Here is a 26,193-nt window from a genome sequence, read left to right as displayed (position 1 = left end):
CAGAGAAGGGAAAAGTGTTTATTTTACACGGTATGCTCAAATTGAAAATTGTTGTTAAGGTATTTTTGTGTTTTTAATTGTTCTGTAAAAATACTGAATATAAGGCAGCAAAAAGAAGGAAAAATAACAAAACTGACTAACAGACATGCTCATGGAAGCCAAAGAGCAGACAAGTGCACAGACAACCTACCTAGCGGATTTATGTACACCAGCCATCATTTGAGCCTCACAATTCATTGAAAACAGGAAACAAGCTTTTAACTCTACCATGGTCCACCAGACAGATTTGTTATTTTGTAAACCTCCAAGGTGTTTAATGTTGTAATCGGAATTATGGCAGGAGTGTAACAATACACAACAGAGATATGAGATGTAAAAAAAAAACAACAACAACTAAACAAACACAAAAATCTTTGTTCAGATGCTTTTAACACAATCCAACAGTCGAGATGAACATTGGTCCGAAAAAAACTGAACAGCAGATACACAACACAGTCAGGAACAGAGCATTGCATTTAAATAAAAATAATAACTTAACTGCTCAACAGACAAAACCATGACATTTTTCCTAATGACATGCTTCACTATCAACACTCGGTGGGGCTGAAGGAAACATCTTTTCAGTCACACACACATGCAACCAAAAGTTGTATGTGTGGACAGTTCAGTTCATCAGGTCAATTCAGTCAGGTTTGACTGCTTCCCCCCTCCCATCAGAGCTATACAGTACAGTAAGTCTGGATCAGTCTCACTGAAACGGCAGCAGGACGTGCAGCACCTCTAATTTCCACTACTTCAACAGAAGCGCTGGGCAGGGCAGCAGGACCTCAGACAAACACTCCTCAAGGTTTTCTTATTCAAACTTACTCCTAAAGCCAAGAGACAGGCTTTAGAGTCAGAAATCGGATCAGTACTGGACCCTACAAAAGAATAATCCAGTAAGGACCTGATGCCATAAGTGAGAGTCGGGAGCCAACATCATTGAAACCTACTCCTCCTACTCCTTTAACCCGTACTGAACACTGTAAGCTTTCAGCAACATAAACAGTTAACTCTCATTAACATTCACAGACGTAATGGCCGTTGTCTATAGCACTCTCCTTGACTGTCTCCGCTGTACGCCTCTGATTCAAATCGAGCAATGCTTTCAACAGGACATTTAGGCTTGCGTCTCTGCCCTCCTTCTCCAGCCAAATGTTCAGCAATTCATGGATCTTGTCTTCATATTGAAGGTACTCTTTTCCTTTGATTACATTGTCAGAAATCCCAAGGTGACGGAAGAATCTCTTGTGGTAGTCGACATCCATTTCTTCAAAATACCCAAAACACCGTCTCAGAGACTCTTCGCCTACAAACAGAGACAAAGATTTACATTCAAGCACTCACTGTGGTTTCTTGTCACTACTGTAATATGATTTATCAGGCACCTTTACAGCTTGTCCGTACATTTGGTAAAGATCAGATCATATTTCATGTGGATTTATGCAGTAAAAAACAGGAAATTGCCAATAGTTCAGTGGCTTATGTTTTCTTTTCATACAGTACATACTGTACATTGTTTACATGTGTGCAGGTGTGTTTGTTTGCAGACTGCTGCCTCAGAGGGATCCTAAGTTGTACTGAGTGTGGCACTGTGAAACTCTGAGGCTCAATATTAAGTAGCATGATGACCATGTGCATCTGACCTACATATGGAGTGTGAGAGAAAGTATGAACAAACTTTACCATTCAAAGGACTGAGTGTGGGAAACTGCTCATCTTCCTGTAGGATAACAAAAACAAGAGACAAGAAATTATTACTAGATCAAGAAGTCTTTCTTCATGAGTCATATGTTGCACTTCTTCGTGAATACCCCTCCTTTCTTATTCAGTTGCTTGAAATGTCTGAAGGCCACATGCTTCCTGGCTGTCAAGTTGAAAGATCCTTTATTTCCAGGTAGACTTAAAGTGCAGCTATGTAATGGAAAGAATGCAGGCTAATTAGGATTAACAGGTGACTCATCAAACTCTTTTTCCAATTGCAACTCTACTCTGAACACCACAATTAAAGTACAGCCTGCAACCGTACAACTGATTCACAGAATACACTAAATGAAATGTCAGATGTTTTGAAAGTCACTGGCTTCTAGTACTGCTTCCTGTGGCTGAGAACTTAACTCCGCTGAGTTGGAGAGGTTCAAACACCAAACCTCACAGCTGGTACTAGTCTGATACTGGTCTCTATCTGTGGCCATTGTGATTTGGTGCAGCTGAGGATAGTGAAAAACCTACCCATCCGAGTAAGGAATAAATAGTATTGTGGATTCTGAGTTAGCCACAGTGAAGACCATAAGAAAGAGAAAGCAACTGGTGTTTGACTTACAATCAAGACAAACTCTATCTATCTACTGCACTGTACACTTTTATGTCATTTAAGGATCAAAGTGGGGAAACTGAAAGAGGAGGACACTCACAGCTGAGGGCGTGTTAATAGGAACAAACAAGTAGCAAGCAGTTGAGAAAGAAACAAGCAAAGATGGAAGCAGGGGCGGACATGAGCGAGTGCTCTCACCCTCTGGTTGGGCTGCACACTGACCATGAGGCAGGCTTGGGGGGGAAGTGCGGAGAAGGCAGAAGAGGGCAGGCCGGTTAGACTGTACTGGGAGTTACTGGCTGAGCTGTTGAGGCTTTCACACAGCACTTTACACTCATCCTCCACAGCGGCCCAGGATTTGCCTCTCACCAGGGGCCAGTTTGAGATGCTGGACCTTTGGGTCTCACCGTTCCTCCTTTCCTCAGGGAGACAGTCGGCAGCATAATCCTGAAGAGGATGAAGAACGTGTTCAGACATCTTATGTCCTTTTGAAATATCAATTTACAGCAGCTGCATTTTTACCAGTATACATTCGAGACAAGGCTGCTCTATTAATCTTTACAGTTTGAATAAAACATCTTCATTAAATCTAAGGAAAGCTGTTTTCATTCATCTTGCAGTAACGCCAGAAATTAGCAGTGACTCACCTGACCAGTTTTCTTCTGAGGATTCCTGGAGGAATCTGGGGAAAGGAGGTGGTGAGAGGATTACGCAACTTGAGTTAGGAATTTCCCACAGTGGAACACAACTTGATCACTTGATTTGAATTTACATTGAATGAGCAAATCAACACTGAATAACGAAGGGCAAAACTCTGCACTGCTACGTGGGCGCAACATTTATTGCACATCAAGGGGATTTTTACAGGCCAGCTCTGAAACCTGGTCAACAGCAGCAACTTGTGTTGGACTGGTGCGATATGTCACAAATGTGTCCAAGTTAAAAGCTGTTAATATAATTGCCAACAGCTGAACAGTGCAGTTTTAAGTTTGTTCTAAATGATAATGACACACACCCTGGTGTATATACAGTACTGTAAGGTGTTTACTAGATATGCTAAACTGTTTTTCACATTTTCAACCTCCTGCACCTACCTAACCTAACATAGTGAGTGGTGTTCACACCTTCTGCTGTCAACGTCAATCAACGTCATACCTGCAGTCTACAGTCCAGTCTTGCTGGTTTCTGGGCCCTCACTGCTACAAAGACACGCAGCGTGTTGGGAGGCTGCGTGGAGCACACCCCGGGTGTATCAAAAACAAAAGTCACTAACCATTGAGAACAACTTCCTCTTTGATACAAAGTTATTTGTCAAGCAAATAATTATAGTCCTATTGGTCTAATCACAGGCTAAACTGTGACTAATTAAGGACATGTTGTGTTTTAGCTCAATAAATGCATCTGTACAGGCTTGCCAGGGTAGATGAGGGTGGGGTGGGGTCGGTACACCGGCCTGTCACAGAGTTGACCTAGACCCAACACACTGAAGTTTCAGTGGTACACAGTGACTGGTGTGTGATGTAGTATTGTGCTTTAGAGTTTTAAACTGAAAACAATGCAGCTCCCTGTTACTTGTTCACCAAGTATCAGACTCGGCACTACTTTTATGAGACTGAGTTTAATGTGATTCACAAGAAGAGGATTGTCAAAAATGAAGATATGTCATGTCATATTGCATTCTCTAACTTCCTTATCAAAGATTTTTCCAATGATGTAATTTACCACTCAGTGTGTGCTTATAGCACCAGGTTAACACATCTAACTACCTAGTCTTAGAGATCCAAAAAATGTAATGAATTTAATCATCATCTATTTATTAACTTGGAAATTTGGAAACACACTTTAAAAAAACATTTTACCTGTAGCTTACCTGTTGCACTGCATCTCTTCCTCCGGTAAATGACTACTACAATGATGATCCCAGCAACAACAGCAGCCGCAAACAGCGCAAGTGACACAATTACTGCAACATTGGCTGAAAACAGAAAAAGCATCACACAACAGACAACCATTATTACCATATTTAAATAATATTCCAGTGAGGAACAGGGCCCTCTGTGTAGGCATGTTCATTTATAAATTTGACATATTGTATTTCATGCCTAGAGCAGCAAATTTCCTGAGCTTTCAAAATGGTATACACCCAAAATTTGACAATTACAGTCAATGTCACTTCACCACACTGGGATATATTATATTATATATTTTTAAAGTGTTACAAAAAGTGATATTCCCAGCTCGGCTTTACAGGTGCTACTGACTCCCACTGTACCTGAGGAGGGGCCAGGGTTGAGCTCTTTTTTCTTGCACTCTGTGTTGGTGGTAGAGGTGCAGTTCCTCACTTTCACCTCATCTTTACCACACCTAGTTTGGAGGCAAACAAGAACAAGAGTATTTCTCCAACTGAACAATCAAAGCATCATATGTGTTCTCCATTTGGTTTGTGTGGACTTACCTCAAACACTTCTTGCAAACTTCACATGCTTGGTCAGGAGCACAAAACCACCCCGGTTTGCACTGACATACAGTGTTTTGAGTTGTAGTACAGTGCGTTACAACTTCCTGATCTGAGAAAACAAAATGAAAAACCCTTTGCTCTTGGAACAGTTCAGTTCAATTTACATTCAGGCTAAAAGTTCATTTTTCTTCTACAGTCATTCAACTTGACTATGTAAAGCTGTCAAGTAGCATTACCTGAACGACACAGTATGCACTTCAAACACTGATGCAGTCCATTAGCGTGCTCGGTGTATTTCCCATCTTCGCATTCCTCACATGTGCCGATTTGTCCTGGGGTGGTGCAGGGCACTTTCACATGTGTACCTATAAACACATAAAATCATAACCCAAAAATCTTTTCACACACCTATTTAACCCAGCTTCCAAGCTCCAAGTGCAGCCTGTTGAGTAATCTAAATAATAACCAAATCATTATAAATCTAATGTGCTTCTGTAATTTCTGATATAAGCTGGTGACAGAATTCCAGTCTCCAGACTAAATCTCAGGTTGCTCTGTGGCTTACCAGCTGGACAGTTTAAACAGCACACGTTTCCATCCGGGTACTCCGGGGCTCTGCATTGCACATTCCGCAATGTTCTGCTGCCTTCCGAGTCGAGGTGAAGCTGCGGAAATGCCCCGGTGAAGTGGATGGTGAAGAATGAAAATGAAATAACCTGAGTGATGACAGGGAAAAAATTTATTTAAATTTTTTTTTTTTTTAATGTATTTAAATGTCTGTATTCCATAGACATTCATGCAACATCTGATTCTGTATCAATGGTACCTGTCAAGTTGTTGGATAGGGTATAATGTTTATCCAACACATGGTACCAACAACTCAACTCTACTCAATTTTAATAACATGTGCTTAACTTTTTACTGCAATTAGTACCACCTCAGTGTAGCACATTTATGAAATGATGAGAATGCCCATCAAACTGCAGACACACACAGGAACAGAGGACATAGAAGAGGTGCTGTTCCTGTTTCTGTCAGGAACAGCAAGGAGACAAATTTTGTTTTAGAAGAGACTAAAGGCTGCTGAAAAAAAATCAAAAGAACATACTTGACCTGGAACATAAACAGAGATGATACCAAGTCAAGTACCTGGGATTACTTAAAAACTAGCCTGATGAAAGACAAAAGAGCAGAGTCAAATCGAGTCAGTACCATGTGGTGGAAACGCTATTAGACAGAAAAGTTCTTGTTGGCATTGTGAAGTTAGTGTGGAGGAAACAGGAAAATGGACAAATGTGAGGATCTGAATAACACTGAAGAGGGTTAAAAATGTGATTGCTAGATGACTGGGTGTGAGCATTCCTGAAAAGGCAAGCCTCATGCAGTGGGTGGCATATACCAAAAAATGGTCAGGACACTATAAACACTGCCATGGGTGCCCATTGATGCAAGTAGAGACTGAGGGGTAGAGCACACAATAATAATGGTGTGGCTGATTGGTGTAAATCTTTTTACTATCATTAACAATGACAAAATTATATTATAAGATAATCATTATGGGAAACAATACCAATTGCATGTGAAAGGATATCAATGCTGATTCAAATATTTTACATAGTAATAAACCACACATGCCTAATAGGATTTCCCCCTTTCATCGTGTGTGTGTCAATCCTTAGCCTAACCCTGTGTAAACACATCAGCTCCGCTCAGAGGAAATGACTTGTTCACTGAAGAATACTTATCTAAAACTGTAACACACAAAAGGACATTATCTCCGAAAACTTCCTTGCTCTGTGGCAATATATTTAAGATGACGCAACACTTCATAAGTCTGCGCCGACCAATGGGACACAAGTGAATAAACAAGCTCAGATTTGAAGCAGGTAGATATGACTGGAGATGGGGATTTCCTTCACACCTCCTTGTACTCCATCTTCATAGGTACTGTGAAAATCGGCTATTAAATAGATGTAAGAATATCAATTTAAACTTTCACGCCCTACAGAAAACAACCCGGGCTCATGTGATCTGAACTCACACAGTGTGCCCCAATACAGTCAGTACACCTGGATAGGTTGAATGAACAACCAAATAAGGCAACAAAGTAGATTACTGCCACCACACCCAGTATGACTTAACATGATCCTGGCTGACCTGCTTGTCAAACAGCTCACATGATCCCTACAAAACATGAGAGCACTTGTACCCTCACACACAGTCTACAGCTTTACACATATTTTAATTCCTCGGACCCCCACAATAATAATAATAATAATAATAATAATAATAATAATAATAATAATAATAATAAACATACTGTACGTTTTAGTTTTATAGTGCCGAGTATGTCGCTTCTACTTTATCTAGCGTGAAAAAAAAAAAAGCCATACAAAACTTAATTCAAAACTATTGAACGCAACATGGCTACACACCGTAAAATCACTTATAATAGTTTGGTGGAAATGTTAAATACATGTTTAAAATGTTTATGAGCCTGGCTTCAAATCGGCTTGCAGCTAATACACAGACCAGCAGTACATTTGATCAAATCTGAACTTATTCAGGCTGTTGACACCGTAACTTTCGCTCACGTGAACTGCGTGCTTATCAAGCTAAGAGGAGAAGATCACATTCATTTAGTGAAGTCAAACTACACATAAACAGCTCTGGATGAAGGAGAAACTGATATCTCCGATGATCTCTGCAAACTTTAAGAAAGACTGTGGAAACAGTCCCAAACACCGGGGGTCAGGGTTCGACCAAAGGTTATTTTAGGAAATAGTTCACGTTAATTTCCCCTCAGCAACTTTCCAGGGACTTAGTTCACAGTCTCTGTCTGTTGGGAGAGAGCTTAAATAAATGAATGAACTAGCTTAGTTGTTACTTTTTCCAAGACACCGAGGAATGTGGCACCTGGGTTCAAACGGAGTAGAAAGGACTGGTGCTTAACTCAACACTCACTTTTAATAAAACACTTTTCCTGCTAGAGTCAAGTGAGAGCTGCTCGGTAGTTGTAACTCAGTGAAACTTTCTGTTAAACTTCATGTTAAACGTTCTGTTAAACTTTATTTTAAACTTTCTGTTAAACTTTATGTTAAACTTTATGTTAAACTTTATTATAAACTTTCTGTTAAACTTTATTATAAACTTTCTGTTAAACTTTATGTTAAACTTCATGTTAAACTTTATGTTAAACTTTATTATAAACTTTCTGTTAAACTTTATTATAAACTTTCTGTTAAACTTTATTATAAACTTCATGTTAAACTTTATTATAAACTTCATGTTAAACTTTATGTTAAACTTTATTATAAACTTTCTGTTAAACTTTATTATAATCTTTCTGTTAAACTTTATTATAAACTTTCTGTTAAACTTTATTATAAACTTCATGTTAAACTTTATTATAAACTTCATGTTAAACTTTCTGTTAAACTTTATTATAAACTTTCTGTTAAACTTCATGTTAAACTTTCTGTTAATCTTTCTGTTAAACTTTATTATAAACTTCATGTTAAACGTTCTGTTAAACTTTATTTTAAACTTTATTTTAAACTTTCTGTTAAACTTTAGTTTCTCTAGGGCCTGAACGTGATTTCCACTTCCAGGCAACTCGGTGTCTTCATTTCCCAGCGCTAAATAAGAACCTTTAATAACTCGGTTAACAGCTAGGGGCTCCAACGAAAGTCCATTTTTGTGAGCTGTGCCACGTAAAAGAAAAGAAACCCACACTTACCACATACAGCAATGAGTTAGTCATGCTTTAGTAAAACGTCCAAATCCATAGAATAAACTCCAATGAAACATGTCTCAACTCAACCTGGACTCCAGTGAACTCTGACGGCGCCGCAGGTGTGTCCCTTTATATAAACTCTGTGACGAAGGAGTGACGTACCGGTGGATTTATTTCTGGGCGGGGCCACGTCGCTCTGGCTCTGGTCCAGCCAACACCTACACCAGCTGATCAGTACACTCCCAACATGTAATAGTGAAGTCATTCAGAGACTTTTACTTATTTATTTATTTTTAAAGTTTGAAACTGTGCAACATACAGTGCAAATAATACAGTACTACCACTGCACAGTACAATACTGTATATTTGGAAAGATAATGTTATAGTATAACATGTAGGCTATATAATGTAAATAATGTCACGTGGTTAACATGATGATCTAAATGCTGGGTAAACAGGCTAATACACATGAATAATGACTTGGGTCTGATTCATACAGTAAGGAAAGTGCACACTAGTGTGTTATGTTCATTCTGATCAATTTGGTGATTTTGTGATGTAGCACCATCATCAGGTAAAAGCTTTAATTTTGCCTACTGGTTCTATAAGCAAAAACCTGCAGGATTAGGATGATGATAATGGTACAAGCGCTACATCTGCTTAAATATGAGCATGCACAATGTAGTCAGTGTAACCGTGGAGTCTTCTACTGTTAATTTCCAATTGTAAAACATGTAAACAACTTTTTTAGGTAAACGTAAGAGAGGTTCTCACACTGAATGAGAACAGCATCAGTATTGCTGCTGCTGCTGCTGTAGTTCAGCAGAATAGAAAGTCCAAGTGGTTCCTCTGCACTGTCAGACCCTGCAGGATAATGAGGGCAAAAAAACTATTATACAAAGCCTCTCATCACAAACTGCATGAAGTCAGCAATTATCGCTGTTTTTTTTTTTTTTAGCAAACCTTATTCTTGTGTGTGCTACTTTAACATTATCTAAGGAGCAGTTGTCTGCAGCTTGCAGATATGCAGCCAAACAGGAAGGGGCGACTTCAGCTCCGCGTCTTCGGCCAGAATGTAGACTGGAGGACACGTGATGACAGAGATAAAGCTGGATCCTCAGTTTCACTATGTTGATTGTGGCGCTAAGCTGCGGAGCTGTAGCTTTTGATGGAAGTTTGAGTGAAAGCCGTAGACCTGATGGGGCTGTTCCAGACCCAAAGATTAGACTCATTGTTGGGTGGCTGATGGATTCATGGGTTGCCGGGCAGATGCAGAAACAGAAACCGGAGGCTACTGTGCACCGCAGCCCATCAACATCTTATTCTAAAGCCACGGCATAGCCTATCTGTTTCGAGCAGTTTTATTCCCAGAACTGTTTGGAATCTACTGCATGTGTTAGAATTTCTGCACCGTTTACCGTCTGCTCTCTGTTGGAACTTGTGTTTTTTATGATAAGGCGAGGGAGGAGGTCAAAACCTCTGAGCCACTTTTTTACAAGATAAGATATGAATTTCACATTCAGACGGACTGTGCTGCTTTCTGCCCATCTGCTGTACAATCAGTTCTAATCATATGAAATATAAAAAGTTTTTTCTCCTCTTACTAGTTAACAGTTACTTCTCTGTCGACTGAGAGGAGGTTATTCAGGAGGGGTTTGGAAACTGCACAAAGGGCTGTATTAAGGGTGCTCCCACATGAACTCCTCTTTTCAGTGGACACTCTGAACATACGTTATCAGGTGAAGTGAATAGTGCATCTTTTGTTTTGATGGACAAGGAAACAAGCTTAAAGACAGCATCAAACAACAGTAAATACAGTCACACTCGACGCATAAACAGAAAATGTTAGTGTGCATTTTGAAAAACTAATGTAAAATGCATCCGTTGATTCCAAACCCACTTTTCACTCAGAGGTGATTTATTAAGAGAAAGACTAATTGCTTGATTTGTGAACATCCATGCATAGCAAGACAATTTGTTTTGCTAGTGTGTTCAGTTTAACAGTGCAGGCAGATATGGAGCGGTAGATACATGGTAGAGCAGTTCATTCACGTTCCTAGTTCCTGGAAATATGTGAGAGAGACCTTGGGCAAGACTAAGCTTCAAATTGCTATCTCTGGTCAGCCTGGTGCATTCTGCAGTCTGGAAGCTCAGTACTATCAGCACATGAATGAATGAATGACTGTAAAGCAAACAGCAGTTTGCTGTAAAGCACTTTGGATAAGAGCTTTTTTCTAATGCTTTGTGTTGCAATTTTTATTTTTTTTTAGGAAGATCCTCTTATATCCAGTAACATGTACAAGGTGCCAAGTAGAAGCAGAGTCTGAACTGTGGGCACCAATTACGAAGACATTTGGGGGCTGAAGAAGAAAGCACTGATCATTCACTACTCTTCCCCACCAAAGTCTATCCTGCCTGTGCAGAGATTAGAGGTGGTAGACCCACGCAAAGTCAATAGTGATGTAGAAGTAGAAGTACCTGCCTGAAAGAAATGCTCCACTACAAGTAGAAGTACCACTTTGTCAATTATTTACTCATGAAGAACTATTTACATGCTCTAAAATGTATTTGAGGTACAGAAGGACAAGTACTCCACTAAATAAACAATGCATTTTAAAAAGCATTGAATTTGATGCTGCTGATAATAACGAGTCTTGCTTGGATGACAAACCTTCTAGACTGAAAAATGTGGCCCAAAAAATAAAAGCCTGTGTTACCATAGAGACTTGGTGCAGAACAAAGACAGCAGCTGGTAAGGTGGATCAGATTTTAACCACTTCATATGACAGATGCTTCATCTATAATACACAACTATTTATAGAGGTAATATCTACATCTGCACAATTAATGCAGGGAAAGGAATTTTAGTATTGCTTAACGTAAAAGTAACATAAAATGGAAATGGTCAAGTACAAGTACCTCAAAATTGTATATATAAGTAGAGTACATTAGTAAATGGATTTAGTTATTCACCACCTCGGGTTCTAGGTGTTGTGTCAAGGAAGCTTGAAATGTTCTTACTTCTGGGGCTGAACCCAGGTGTCATTTAAATCACCATTATGATGATATTGGTATTAACCTTGCATTTCTCATTCTTGAATGGCTAGAAGGTTAGAATCTTGTCTTGTCTCACAGAGGTGAACCATGTAATTTTACTATGATTATGTTTATATGACCTTAGACACTAGGCTCACACATGTGAAGGAAAAGACAACAGAAGAGGGGAGGTAGTGATGCTGCAGCAACAAGACTGTGATTGCTAACATTAGCAGAAGAGCCAAATGTGGAAATGAGCATATATGTGTTTTGGATTTTTTTTTTTTTTTTTTTTACAAATGATCAGCTTAAAAAGAACTTAGCTGTGCCAAAGCACATAGATAAATGAATAACTAACAAGGTGTGAACTGTCACAGCTTTAAATCCTCTGCATATGCACCATTGTTGTGACTGAATTTACTTTACAATTATTATTATAGGGACAAAATAATATGACCCCCAACATAAAGGTCATTTGTCTTTAACTTCTCATACATGCTCATAAGAGCATCCCTTGAATTAGCACCATTTTGGTTTGTGTTGTGTCTTGAAAGTACCATGTTGTAGATCAAACCTTGTAAAGCAGATCAAGTGGAAGCATGAGAAACTTTGACAGTTGTTGGACCGATACACCCACAGTTCTGCCCAATATGTGGATTGGTTTGTTTACATATGTAGGTGGATCCAAAGAGAACCAGCATTCTCTGAGCGTGCCTCCTTACGTTTGGACAACTCTCCTCTTTGAGAGAAGAGCAGAAATCCAGCATTGACACGATGAAGTGATCTGCCAGATGTTGAGAGCATCACAGTGAGGCTAATGTGGCTACATTCAACAAGCTAACCTCGTAAACAAACAAGGCAAAACACTCAGTGTCGGTAAAACCTACGGATTCCAATATTAAACAAGGCCAGGTCTACTGTAGGTCAGAGAAAGTCCGAATCAGTCTGTTTTTAGGTCTAAAATTAATCCAGGTCCCAACAACTGGTTGGAATTTTACATACAGACACATAAAGTATTCATTATTATTATTATATTGGACCTCTCTGTCAAAAATAAAAAATGTACAGTTCAGATCCTGATAGCATGAAGGAAGAAGAGCGACTGTCCATAAATCCAAAAGGTGAGCTCTGTCTGTGCTTTGCGCTATACTTTGCTGCTTTCAAAGTGAGTCTGCAGACAGCCTGAGCAGGGAGTAGATCCCTGAGGCTCGACAATACAGTATTTTGAGTTTGCATACTTATTGCACTTTGCACTTTAATAAAGTTGATTTCTTTTTTTGTTAAACTAAGCTTGGGTAAACAACTAACCTAATCATGTCGCCTTCTCCTGGTCATATGTGGTGGTGTCCATGCTTACTGCTGACACTCCCCCTGTTCAAAGATGAACAGGTTCTAAATATAAATAATAATCCACCCCATACACAAAATGAATTTATGGATAGCTTTACTGCATGATACAAAATAACTTGCATGTAGACAAGCTGAGATCTTTCAACTGTACATTTATTTCCAAAAGGCTGCATATACATTTGCAAATTCTACTGTACAGAAAACATCAAAAATGTCCATAATTATAGATACAATATACCACAAAGCTGCCCTGGCAATACCAAACATAGATGTTCAGCACTAGAAAAGCTCTGCAGCCTATTCAATGTTATAATCTTAAATACTTTTTAAACTAATACCTTTAAATGTATGTCAGCATGATTAATTGTTCTTTTTTTGTCGTCCCCGTCTGTACTTTACAACATTCACCATTTACAGTAGTTAAACAAGGCACAAGAATAGTGATATGAAGCCAAAGGCCATGCGTGAAGCAAAAAAGAGCATGTGGCCGACCAGTTCAGGTGACAGAAGATCATGGACGCAAGAGTGAACTTTCTATCTCATGAAACAAGATTAATCTTACACCAAAGCTTTATTCATAGTGAGGAAAAAAAGTGAGGAAAAAAGAAACAGAAATTCAACACGTGTATGAGATACAGTAGACGTAGCTGAAATACATCCAGAACAAAGGTGAATATTGAGCGTGACGGGGTGTACCACACAGGATGCTTTTGATGCCACACAAACCACCGCTAACCATTACAAAAGCACGCATTTCCATTTTTGACACTCGTTGCTTGCAGGACTGAAAAGAAAAATCCAGTTAGTCACAATAGGAAACAATCATATTGGGGAAAAAAGAGATTATCTTCCACATTCTTGACTTACCAGCTTAAATTACATAAAAAAGATGAATATAACTTGATTAGAAATGCATAGAGATGACACATGGCAGGATGACACCTACACATACATACAGTATATCAGGTCAGAAATACACAGGGATGAATTTAAAGTCGCCATATCATTCCTGAAAAAACAGTCAGGGACAAAATACCTTTATCTCTCTTGTCTTAAAAATAGCCGACAGAATTTAAATGAGAATAGAAATGCTGAAGAAACGGATTTGTAGACAAGAAACGAGAACTGTGGGTTTGAGTTTATTTAGCCAAGAGCGTGAAACCTTGAATCTTTTCTCAGTTTAGTCATATAAATCAATTATGCAAGTCAGGTATGGTTGGGGGAACTAATTTGATATAAGAAGGAAGAAGAAAGTGTGTCTCTGATTGTGGCACAGTACAGCACAGTGGGCCAAACAGTCCAGAATTTGCTTCTTTTGGCCATCAGTGCCGTTGAGAATTGACAAGTAGCAGCAGCGAGTGGAGGGGCAATCTAGCATTTGTGGGCAACACAGACTCGATTGTGGATAATGGATATTTGCAAGACACATATCATTTATGGTTCAGCTTTGTCTGTGAAGTACACAGATTAACCTGGACAAGGTAATTTGTAATATTCAGTATGTCAATGTTAATTTTTGCAGTGTAATCTCAGTACCACAGGGACCAAGGACATACTAGCAACGTTTCTCTGGCAGAGTGTAGTCATGGATGTACACTGCTTTTAAAAACTTTAGAATTAGAAACGCATCTTAAAAATGTCATTGTTTTTGAAAGAAAAGCTGATTTTATAACATTAAATTGAGCAGATTTATAGGGTAGACATTGTTAGTGTTGTCCATGACTATTGTAGCTGGAAGGGACTATCTACATAGATGGAAATAGAGACCAGTTCAGTATCTGGAACATCAGCAGCTAGATTAGGGTCTGATTACAGACTCAAAACTCAAAACAGAAATAAAGAAGCTTTTTTCTAAAGCTCATCAGTATATTCTTGTTCTAAGAAAAAGACTATTCTCAGGCAATGCTGTGCACTACTCCCTTCAAAGAGCAGTGTAAACTGGCTCTAACCAGAATAGATAAAGAAAAGAGAAGTGGGAGGCCCCGGTGCACATCTGAGCAGGAGAACAAATGCAGTTTGAGAAACAGACACCTCACAGGTTCTCAACTGGCAGCTTCATTAAATAGTGCCCACTAAAGATCAGGCTCAGCATCAACAGCGAAGAGGCGACTCTGGGATGCTGCCTTCTAGGCAGAGTTGGAAAGAAAAAGCCACATCTCAGATTAAGATTAAGCAAAAGAACACAGACACTGGACAGAGGAAGATTGGAAAAGCTTGGAGAGCTGCTTCGGTGGTGGTACAGAGAGAGATTTGTATAGGGTAGAAGATCTTGAACATGAAGCCCATCATGCCATGCCCCGTGGAATGCTTGTACTTGATTGGAGACGAAGAAGACACAAGAAGCGAGTGGCCAGCACAGTCACCAGATCAGATCAACCCTACTGAGCTGTTGTGGGAGCAGCTTGACAATATGGTACTTTAACTGGAAAATTAAATTCCAAACCTCAGATAGTAATAGTTTATGTAAAAACCACTGTGGAGATTTACTGGAACCTATTTCTGAATGTATTTCATAGAATGAAATCAATCAAATGTGACTTAGCATGTGCATTCAATCCGACATATAATTTTATGTGTTTTCAGCTACACTAACTTCACCCTGAGTGATAGCGAGGGTCCTCAAATCACCCACTGAGTAGAGCTCTGTCTGGTTCAGTCGGGTACAACAGCAAAACCAGGAACTGTGTTCAAATTCTTCAAAAAATTAATTGCAAATGAAAATGGCTGACACATACTTTAATTTTCTCCCTCTTGAGTCCGGGGCATCCTTTCCCTTGCCCGTATTTCAGTATGATGAACAAACATGTGACTGTGTAGTACAGTTTTTCTTCCACTGACACCATCAACATTCATTTTCTTTGTTTGTTTGTTTTACAATGTGCAAACTCCCCGTTCACAGGCACATGACATCTGTAGCCACTAAATGTGCGTGTATATGTGTGTTGGAGGTGAAGGGGTAAGGGGTGGGGGTGTCTGGTGTGTCAAGACCTGATATGAGGGCTACGTGACGGGTGTTAATAGTGGGAATTGGCTGATACGACGTGGTGATATGCTACCTGCGGTGCCAGGAAATGATGTTTTACAGTTTTCTCCCTGTCTATCTGTCAGTGGAGGAAACTGTTAGAAATCTCACTCTGCCACATTCGACACAACCACAGTTTCTTCCATACACATGTGGGAAATCACCCTCTGACTGAGCTGTCCTTCAAGGTTAGACCGGAGCTGATAATGTATGCTCTTTTTCCTTCATTGGAAAAATGATATAACACTGGAGAGAAGCACCAAACTTCCCATATACTATATTTTTTAAAAGATGAAATATAGGTGAATTTGAAGGTACTTGGCCTTTAAAATTTCACAAGCACGATTTAAGCAATCAGCAGCTTCCTTTAAAAAAAAAAAAATTAAAGATGTCATAAAGGTTGGTTCTCTCTTCATTCATTCTTCGACACACAAATATAGGAAAAAAAAAAAAGAATTTTCTCAAACACAGGTAACTCTGAAATGATGCCATAGTTCTATAACCTTATTTGCATATTAAGAAGTTCTATGCAAATGAGTCCAGCTGTCATGTGGACTGCTGGGAAAGGTGGGGAAAAAGCCAGGAAGAGTCCACACTGCCTCGACACACTCTGAGCTGGGAATGAATGTAGAGGGGAAAAATAAAACAAACATAAACAACAAATACATTAAAATGATGTTCGAAATTCAGAGGGAAGGCAGAAAGCAACTCTTAAATGATAGGGGGAGTTCCACAGCAGGCACTGTCTCGTCGCGACCTGTTGTGATTGGTCGGCATGTTTGGCTGCTCTGCTCATCGACATCCTCATGACCTCCCAGCACGCTGCCAACAGTGTGTTGTCCATGACTGTCTGTGTGTGTACACAGGTGTGTGTTTGTCAGTTTTCACTCGCTGTCTCTACTCGTTCAGCCTGTATATTCAGGAGCAGAGTCCTCCGTCTTGTGACTTGTCAGTTTGCCCGTTTCACACAGACTGCTCGCTTGTATGTGATTTAAGTCAGACTCTGGCTCATCCTGGTCCTTTGGGGAGCTTTTGGAGTGAATCTTGCTAATCTCCTCCAGGGCGCTGGCTAGAGAATCAAGGTCAGCAGTGTCTTGGTGGCGCGCCTCCCAAAGGCTCAGGATGACTGCTGATGGACTCTGCTGCTTCGCAAAATAACCCAGGTTTCTGTAAAGGAGTACACAAAGCTGGATTAATGAAGAGTGCAGGTAAACCATGAAACAGGGAGGAAGCAGTACCCACAGAAAACCCAACATGTAACCTCCACACAGAGAAGCACCTGGACGACCACTGGATTTGAACCCATGTCCTTGTAACAGCAGCTTTTTGTTAATGGAATATCTACACAGATGTACAGAGGACCATCATCAGCAAACATTAGTACTGGTCCAAAGGCACGCTGTGTTTATCTGGGACTTTTATCAATGTAAAAGGTTAATTGATCATTAGATAACGTTTAAAGTTATGTTAAAACAGACGGTAAATGGAAAAAACCTTTTCTTTTGAAGCATGTTAGTCTTATTCTTGTTCTGAGTAATAAAGACTATTTTATGCCAGAAATTGCCCACAAATCTGAAGATCTCATACAAGACTGTGTAGTTCTCCTTTTGCAGAGCAGAACAAATGGGCTCTAACCTGAACAAAAGGAGGAGCGGCAGGCCCTGGTGTACAACTGAGCAAAAAGACAAACAGTGTATCAGTTCAGACTGGTAGGCTTAAATATAAGGTGTCAACTGTGCAGCGTCAACCTGTCAGGAAAACCCTGTTCTTCTCAGTGTCAGCTTGGATCAACATGCCGGCCCCCTGCGACCCTCAGGCTTCACTGTAGGCTGCGGTTTTTTTATGAGATTTGTTGACAGACAGAAACATATACAGTAAAACATCACAACAACAGAAACTGTGGATCACCACAGTAATAAAGGCTGTTCAAACGCACTAGACCGTGTTTCAGGCTTAGCCTGGATTAGATGTGGAGATCAGTTTTATATCTACAAGTATGGCTATGACTCCTATGTAGCTCAAGGGCTTCATGACAATATGCATCACCGTCATAGTTAGGAATTACAGTATAATTAGAGAGGACAGGAAAGAGGGGACAAATGTCCTCAGCTGGAATTCAACCAAGAGTGTTGCAGTACACATTTAACATTTTAAACATTTGGTAGCTCCATATTTAATAGGGCGTATTTTATTATCACTGAGCAATGAGTCAAATAAATGAGAAAACTAGTGCTATTGTTAACATTGGATTTTTATTTGTATGATGTGTGCTGTACACACATTTCTGTCCGGGGACATGGGGAGAGTTTCTCTATCAGGACAAAGGTATTTTCTAATTTTACAATTATTAAAAATATGTATATTATATATATACTATCCATTATCTGCCAGATAGATACTGTCAACAGACTGTGTTTCACACTGACAGTATAAGACTACTGATATAAACTACTGGCATTTTGTTTTCACCTTAGAAATACCTACAATACAAAGGCAGCTTTGTTTAGCTGGATTCCAGGTTTTTCAATAATGCTCAGAGGGGCACCTTTGATTATTTGGGGCAGGGGCTTGAGCCTCCAGAGTCGCCCCCTTTGCACATGCCTGCTCATGTCTGGTTTTATTATATATAGTATCTTATGATCAGCATGTTCAAATCACATTCAAATTATGTTTACTGTGCTATGAATTTCTCCATTTCATCATCTCCTCTTAGAAATTTGGTAGCAATTCCCATTTCTGAAATATAATCTGGCATAGCAGCACCATACTGTGATTACACAACGATAGTGTGATTGCAATAATTACTGGAGATCTACGAGAGACTGCACAGCATAAGGAATGCTTACCAGCATATGCAACAACAGTCTGAGTACATTTCAATAGGTACATTTTTAAAATCAATATTAACACCAACCATATGAGTAACTGGATCCTCTTCAGTTGACTATTCAACAATCTGCTTATTATATCTGTCTATAGCTGTATGTTAATTGTTTTGGTGCATACACCCAACTAAAAGAAACAAAAAGTATGACTTTTAAGTCTATTCAAAATATAATCAAACATGAACATTAGCATCACAAAAGATGAGTAATTACTGCCAAACACTGTTCAGTTTGGGTTTAGTTCTCAGGTGCTGCCAAAGTTAAAGAAAAGGGAGCTTGTTGCCATGCCAATACAGTACAATGCCTTTTCTGTACCATGTAGCAATTAGCCCAGTTGGGGGCAGTGTTTCACTGTGGCTCTTTGGTGCTTTACAAAGAGAAATCACAACAAGCTACATAAAAGGCTGCAGCCATTGGTCACATCAGGCTCAGTTCAAAGCTGCCCAACTTGGAGAGGAAAGCTTATCTGGATAATTTGAAATCCCAAAGGACTCACAGATACCAGCGTCTCATGAATCATGCACTTAACAGGAGATTATAGCTGCCACAAGGTAAGAGAAGGAAAGAGAACAACTAGACTGTATCAATATTACAGTAGTGTCTCATCATATATGCACACTTTTATTAGACTAAATAGGACAAGCAGGTAATAAGTGAGTGATCACATGTACATTAGTCTTTCATGAGACTGGCTGACAATAACAGAAATGTAAGACATGCATTTGACACCATCTATTTTTCAAAACGGTATTAAAGCCACATTACATTCCACAGTGTGTAGTGCAATCATTTATGTGCTGCACAGAAAATAATCATCCTGTCTCTTACTGGGGACAACATGGGGAATAAAAGGTGCATAAAAGGTTAACAACACTCACAGGACTGTTATCAGTCTCATCATCTAGTGTTCAAGGCAGGGCCATTGTAGAGAAGGGAGTGTACACACACACACACACACACACACACACACACACACACACACACACACACACGCTGCACATCATACACTCACCGATCTAAGTGGAGTTTCTGGGCTAAGAGTTGCCAGTCCTTGCCCTTGGCGTTGGCAGTGTCGAAGGTGGCACAGATCCTCTGGCGGATGGACAGGGGGATTTTGAAGGCCTTGGGCCCCGTCTGGGACGTTATGGTGCAGTCGGTCTGCATAAAAAATGGAACGGACTCCTTATCAGTCTGGAGGAATAGAACAGAAACAGGCTATAATCAAACGGGAGCCAGATAGGATTTGCAAATGTCACTGTGTGCTTGTTTTAACCAGCTTGGAGAGATAGATGGGTGGGGTTTACTGGTGCAGGACAATTCGGACAGGTTTGAGTAACATTTTTGCTTTTTACACGCACATTTTAGAAGATGTGTTCTGACAACAACAGAGGAAAAATTGAATATCTGGGATACTGTATATCTAGAAGACTGTCAGAACATCTGTAAGACCTCTGCATACATTAGTTTAACAAATTTCCATCATGTTTCCTGCATTGCTTATCTCTGATTGAGGTTTTACCGGCACTCTTTTTCTTATGTCATCTTGCAGCACGCTCTGCTTCTGTAATGGTTTAGTGGCAACCGACTGGAAAATTAGCAATTGCATAAAAGTCGCGGATATAAACACATGATTGATTTACATTTTCTTCTTCAGATTTTCTGAAAATGTAGCATAAATATGAAGTACTGTACTTCTGGATGGAAACTTGGCTGATGACTCATGTTGGTGTGAAGCGGCTCTGAAACTGCTGTTGGTGCTGTGCATGTGACACTTAGAAGGATGAAACTGACCCAGCCTAGTGACCCACATTGTAAAAACGTAGTTAGGCCCTCCATCATGTAATGGTATTCATGTAAGTGTGTGTCTGTTTACTGTATCTATCAAAAAAATAAAAAAAAAATGCAGTGATGACTTGAATTCTCTTAAAACACCCAGAAACACATTTCTTCCTTCTAGATGGGAAACCAAAACTAACCATCAGTGAAGCATTAAAAAAGTACTATAAAGTGTAATTGCAAATACCATTTCACCCACGTCCGACTGTAATACCATCAGTTTAAATAGTGCTGGTGGCCTTGAGGTAGGACCAGCACATTTGTCACTGGCTGTGAAAAAGCAGTTGGGTAAAATCAATGACTAACACTCACTTCTGCTTTAACAACTACTGTCAAGGTGCTCTTGAGTGAGGATTTCTAACTCCTCACTGCTCCAGTGGAGCTGCTCAGCGGCTGACAGAAGACTGCTGTTACACTGGGCAGCTCCCAGGTGTTGGTGCATGTGAATGTGAAGCGGGTTATTTGCTGGAACATGTGCACCCGGCGAATAAAGGTTAAAAAAATATATAGTGTAAACCTGGCAAACATCTGGATTGCTGTTGTCTGTGTTTCGCATAAATCTGTGAAGAAACAAAGAAAAGTGTGTCCTCTTGACTCTATTAATACACAATGCAAGCTCAGGAGAGCTGGCCCGGCTGTCGGCGGACACACTCTGGGAAGGTTACATAAAGGTTGAGCGAGAAAGCAAAGCGTGCTCCCTCCTTGCCTCCCGCAGCTGCGCAGCCTCACCTCTGCCACGGCCGTGTAGACCTGCAGAATCTGCTCGTGGCCCTTGACCTGGCGCACGCTGATTTTGCAGGAGAGCTGGGCGGTGGCGGGGCTGTATCTCTCCAGAGAGAAGGCACAGTACAGGGGCTGCTGGTTGCTGCACCACACTTGGGGAAAGGAGAATTCCTGCGGATGTAGCAGAAGAAGAAAAAGAGGGACATCTGGAATGCAATTCGCAGCAATGATGACATATGCTTTAAATGAGATGATTCCGCCTCCTGTTGACAACAAGTAAGACTTAACTTTAAAGTGTCACACTTGATGTATTTAGACGTGAAAATAACTACTGATACAATTTACAATTATTAAATGAACCCCTTGCACAGATCTCTGACAGCAGGAGCCACTTGCATGCTAAGTAGTGTAAGCAATATATATGGGAACACATGGAATGTGGAAAATATTGCTTCTGATGTATCATTAATTTCCAATGAGCAGGGACATCTGTGGGGAAATGTCCTTGACCTTGCTGCCATAGCTGCATATTAAGAGTGACCTTAACGAAGACCGTGGCATTAACAGGCCTGTGTGAAGATTTAACCCCTCGTGGCTCTGATCCAGAACGCCCAATGCAGCTCACACCCGCACATAATGGAGTCAGGGATCGGTGGCAGAGGAGGGGGAGGGGTTTGTGGACACGGAAAGCTCAGATGCTCTTTAGCACTAAAAGCTGACTTGATGAATGGCACGACGTTCGGCTATTATTCTACACCTGCTCCACCAAAGCAGGTTCGTGCAGCCTGCCTGCCTGCCTGCCATCCCGAAGCTCTCATAAATAAGCCCGTGGAGAGGGAGAGGGAGAAGGTGGGTGTCTTTGAAATGCAGAGCTTTTCACCCTGCATTCAGATCTCTAAGCAACAACAGCGTACAGTGGGGACACAGCTCAGCTGCTCTGCAAGCGGCGCGACAACAGGTACAAAACAGCATTTGCAGACTGCTGCGATGCACTCAATCTAATACTGCTTTGCATCTTAATGCTCCTGCGAGGAAAACAAACACAAAGCTATTAATCCCAAGTCACGTCCATCTTTATGATCCTCAAGACAGAGATGTGGGTGACAGCAGGATTCATGCTACAGGCAGTTTTAAAGCCCAACATGGCACACGCAGGCAAGAGCAGATGAATGTTTTTGAGCTGAAAGGAAATTATTTTCAGATTTGACTTATCTTCTTTGTAGGAGCATATGTGACAACAATGGGTACAAACATCACCACCTAACACTATGCGAACAATATTTTCTAAACCCAAGAGGAGGCTGTTGTTGTGTCACTCAGCATCCGAGTGCAGATTAGCTGCAGTTTGGTATGAGATAAACAGCAAAGACAGCTAAACAGACGGAACCACAAACCATTATGAGTGCTAAGTTCTAAGTTAGGGTCCTGGCTGCTGTCAAAATGAGGACGGGTTCAGTTCAATCTGTTATTCTTTCTAATTAGAAACATTCCAGATTCAGATCTAGTTTTCAACCTGTCCTCATTTACAACAATTTATAACACGGCAATCTGTGGAGTCAACTTCCCTACATAAGACTGAAATAGAAAAGAGAAATAAATGTTGCTGTAAGTATTTCTATCTATCTATATATTCACTTTTATCATATTATTTATCAGGAATATGGTTCGTTTGTAAATGAGTTAGTTACCACTGCTAATTTATAGCCTTTGTGTTCCAAGGCGAAAGCTGCAAATTGGTTCGTGATGCTACCTACCCCGCTAGCTAATGTGGGTCCTAATGAAATAAGTCTATGCTTTTATTAATAGCATCCATTCATTATCCTAACTGCTTTCTTCTCTCAAGGGTCACAGGAGTACTGAGCCTATACCAGCTGTCATTTGGAGAGAGGCAGGGTACATCCTGAACAGGTCGCCAATCACACGGTTGACAAACATTCACATTCACATTCACACCTATGGGCAATTTAGAGTCACCAATTAACCTAAAATACAGGTCTTTGGACAGTGTGAGGAAACTGGGGTAGCATGGATTTATACCACTATACTAATTTACACTGTGTCGTGATGGGTCTTCCTCTACACACAAAATTTAAACCAACTGCAAACACAGTGGCCCTAATCTTTCTACTTGCATAGTGCACACTGGACAACTGACACAGTCCAATCCACAATCCACTCTGTTTTCTGTAGCCAGGGGCTTCTCCACTTAAATAATGGTCTGTCTTCTAAAGTTGAAAACCAATTACATGTAAAATAAATGAGGATATAAGAATAAATTAAATGTAATTAATTATAAATGCAGACTTAATGGTTTATTAGGAATTAAGAAAAGTATGACCCCTTCACCTACAAAAATAACTGATGAAATTAAATGAAATGTAATTCATGTAGCGGATATTATGTTGTTCCCAATCAATTCATCATGGAAAAAGCATGTGTTTGTGGTCACATTAATTGATATAAAGCATACATTAGAAGAAGAAGGATGAATTTGTTCACGATCAGCGGTGAGAAACTAAAAATATGAATTTGTTTTTCCACTGCTCTTTGCTTTGCAAGTTGTCTTTAATGATGTGAAGCTCATGGTTAGAAATGTATGAATCGGATTGGATGGAATTGACGGTAACTCAATTAAATTGTATTAAACTGATGCATCATCATTATTGCTGTCATTTCTTTTATTTTATTTGTTCTTATGTAACCACTGTTGGCTGGCCTACTGGTAGTACTCATGACTGGGCCTTGAAATGGTACGAGAATAAAATGACATAAACATCACACAACACACAAAGTCAGTACAAGATGAAGAATCAGCAACATCATTAACAAAAAAAAAAAGAAAAGACAAACAACAAGCACAAACACATCAGAGGTCTCTTCACACTGTTTGACTGATTTGTGAACCTTACAAGGAGCGGTGCAGAAACACAGCAGTAATTAGCTCTTAGCAGCAGAAACAGGATCTTACAAATTAGCACTTTGGTATCTACAGTATGTTTTGAATTAATGGCTTGTCAGTTAGTGCCATGGTTACCTGACACGTGGTAAAGGGTTTGATGCTCCACAGGAACTGTGGAACATCCTGGATGGACACCTGGAGGCTGAAGGTGTTTGCACGGAAAGGCAGCATCTTTGGCTCCTCGAGGAGCTGACCCCCTTTCGTCTTCTCTGCAGCCACCACTCCCTGGAAAGGAAAGGAAAACAAGGGGCGAGTAAAAAAGAAGCAAGATAAATGCGAGAGAACACTGAGAAAGCAACAATCCTCGCTTCGCCTTTGAAGGTTCAGAGCTATCAGCACCAACACCTGTTGCTAATCCTTTTCCTCTGTCACATCCGCTAATTGACTCATCACAAATGTTAACACAGAACCAGGATGCCAACAAGTGACGTCAAGTCTCCGCAAAGCCTACGGCTCGTGCTCGCACATTAGCATCACTCTCGCAGCCTCAACATGACAGATTGAAGGTTGGATTTTAATGCCAGGGAAATCCGTGCATCGGGTTGGGGGCGATGGGGCGGTGGTGGTGGTGGTGGGGGCAAATGTCCATCTCCCAAATTGAATCTGTGATGATGAAAGAGCACTTTGATTGTCGCTTGCAGGTATTCATCTGTCATCATTGTTCAGTGTCCCGCTGCGATGGTTCGGTGTCTGGCCGTCTCAATCACAAAGGGGGAAGACAGGGGATGGAGCTGAGACTAATGCCAGGTCGTGCTGATTGATTCTGACTTTAGTGCACATAGAAGCTTGTCTATGCATGAGTGTGGCTGTGTGTGCGCTGTTGTGTGTGTGTCTGTAAAAAAAGAGAGAAGGCCCTGGGCGTACTATATATTGTCATTGCTGTAGGTGTGAAAACAATCAACTGTTGGCAATACTCAGATGAAAGGCATATATCACAGGAAAAACAAATGTGACAGCAGGGAGCCTGGAATATGGAGTTTCTGTCCTGCCATCTGCTTCCATTTTTTTTTTTTTCAAAACTGTTAAGACACTCAACATCCAGGTGGCTAACACTGGATTTCTGTGATTTTTCCAGTAAAGCATGAATGAGGATGACGTTCCCTATCTTGAACTCATCTGAATCTGTCAGCTTGATGTGACTGTTCCTGATCTGCGGTGTTTGACACATCTCACACATGACTGATGTGTCTTAGATCATGTTTTGCAGCAGCGGGAGTGTTGCAGTGTCAACCAAGAAAAAGAAATCCAGTCAGGAGAAAAGAGGTTCAAAGTGGTGGGAGGAATTTTTGACATGCAAAGTTTGCAAGTTCATTTTCTGCCCAGGCAATAAGTGACGATTGAAATCTCCAGAACAAAAGATGGAAAACCTGAGTTTGAAAACATTTGATTTGAGAGTCAAAGCTACAAGCTGTGAGCATGAAAACATAAGGTGTGACGTTAACTATTATTTCCTGCGGTCATTTCAAGTAAAAACCCAATTACAAGAATTTTGGTGCCAGTGCTGAGTGGTGGCCTGACTCATGATCCTCCAGAAAGACATGCTAAGACCATTCTGAGTGGTTGGGAGCTGCAGGTATTTAGTTGTGAAAAACCTTTATTTTAACTGTAGGACACATGCGTACTGTTGTCCCGTCCAACCATCATGTGTCTTGTTAGGGTCACAGCAGGGTAAAGACACACGTGTGGTCACACATGGAGGTTGAGCGTGGCAGCAGTCCCTGTGTGACCTCAAGCTTAACCTGTTAATGACTAGGACCCCTGACCAGACAGTTAGAAAGGATGAGGCCTTTCGGATGAGAGGGAAAAAAAAAAAAAAACACCACGTTGGACTTGAA

General features: G+C 40.4%; 2 protein-coding genes across 5 annotated transcripts in view; both read right to left on the bottom strand.

The window, feature by feature from the left end:
* On the bottom strand, positions 1 to 8,645 carry hdr (hematopoietic death receptor). 3 transcript variants are annotated; one of them, XM_026343785.2, is made up of 10 exons: positions 8,551 to 8,645; positions 5,377 to 5,527; positions 5,048 to 5,176; positions 4,809 to 4,920; positions 4,626 to 4,717; positions 4,224 to 4,328; positions 3,001 to 3,035; positions 2,552 to 2,800; positions 1,726 to 1,762; positions 1 to 1,348 (listed from the first exon to the last, which is right to left on the bottom strand). In XM_026343785.2, the coding sequence occupies exons 1-10, from the start codon at positions 8,572 to 8,574 to the stop codon at positions 1,059 to 1,061; spliced, it is 1,224 nt and encodes a 407-aa protein (XP_026199570.1). In that variant the 5' UTR covers positions 8,575 to 8,645; the 3' UTR covers positions 1 to 1,058. The 3 variants fall into 3 exon arrangements, with proteins under 3 accessions (XP_026199570.1, XP_026199571.1, XP_026199572.1); XM_026343786.2 differs by having other exon boundaries at positions 2,576 to 2,800; XM_026343787.2 differs by having other exon boundaries at positions 2,723 to 2,800.
* Positions 8,646 to 15,472: 6,827 nt separating this feature from the next.
* Positions 15,473 to 26,193, bottom strand: part of unc5db (unc-5 netrin receptor Db) — a 174,883-nt gene continuing 164,162 nt past the window's right edge. For both annotated transcript variants that reach the window (XM_026343481.1, XM_026343480.1), the window contains 4 exons: positions 24,434 to 24,583; positions 21,406 to 21,570; positions 19,853 to 20,031; positions 15,473 to 17,122 (listed from right to left, as the gene is read on the bottom strand). In XM_026343481.1, the coding sequence (XP_026199266.1) occupies positions 16,861 to 17,122; positions 19,853 to 20,031; positions 21,406 to 21,570; positions 24,434 to 24,583 (756 nt within the window). In that variant the 3' untranslated portion in view covers positions 15,473 to 16,860. The remainder of the gene's footprint in view (positions 17,123 to 19,852; positions 20,032 to 21,405; positions 21,571 to 24,433; positions 24,584 to 26,193) is intronic.

This window comes from Anabas testudineus, chromosome 9, assembly GCF_900324465.2.
Source record: "Anabas testudineus chromosome 9, fAnaTes1.2, whole genome shotgun sequence".
Classification (NCBI taxonomy): domain Eukaryota; kingdom Metazoa; phylum Chordata; class Actinopteri; order Anabantiformes; family Anabantidae; genus Anabas; species Anabas testudineus.
This window is presented reverse-complemented; position numbering and strand designations above follow the sequence as displayed.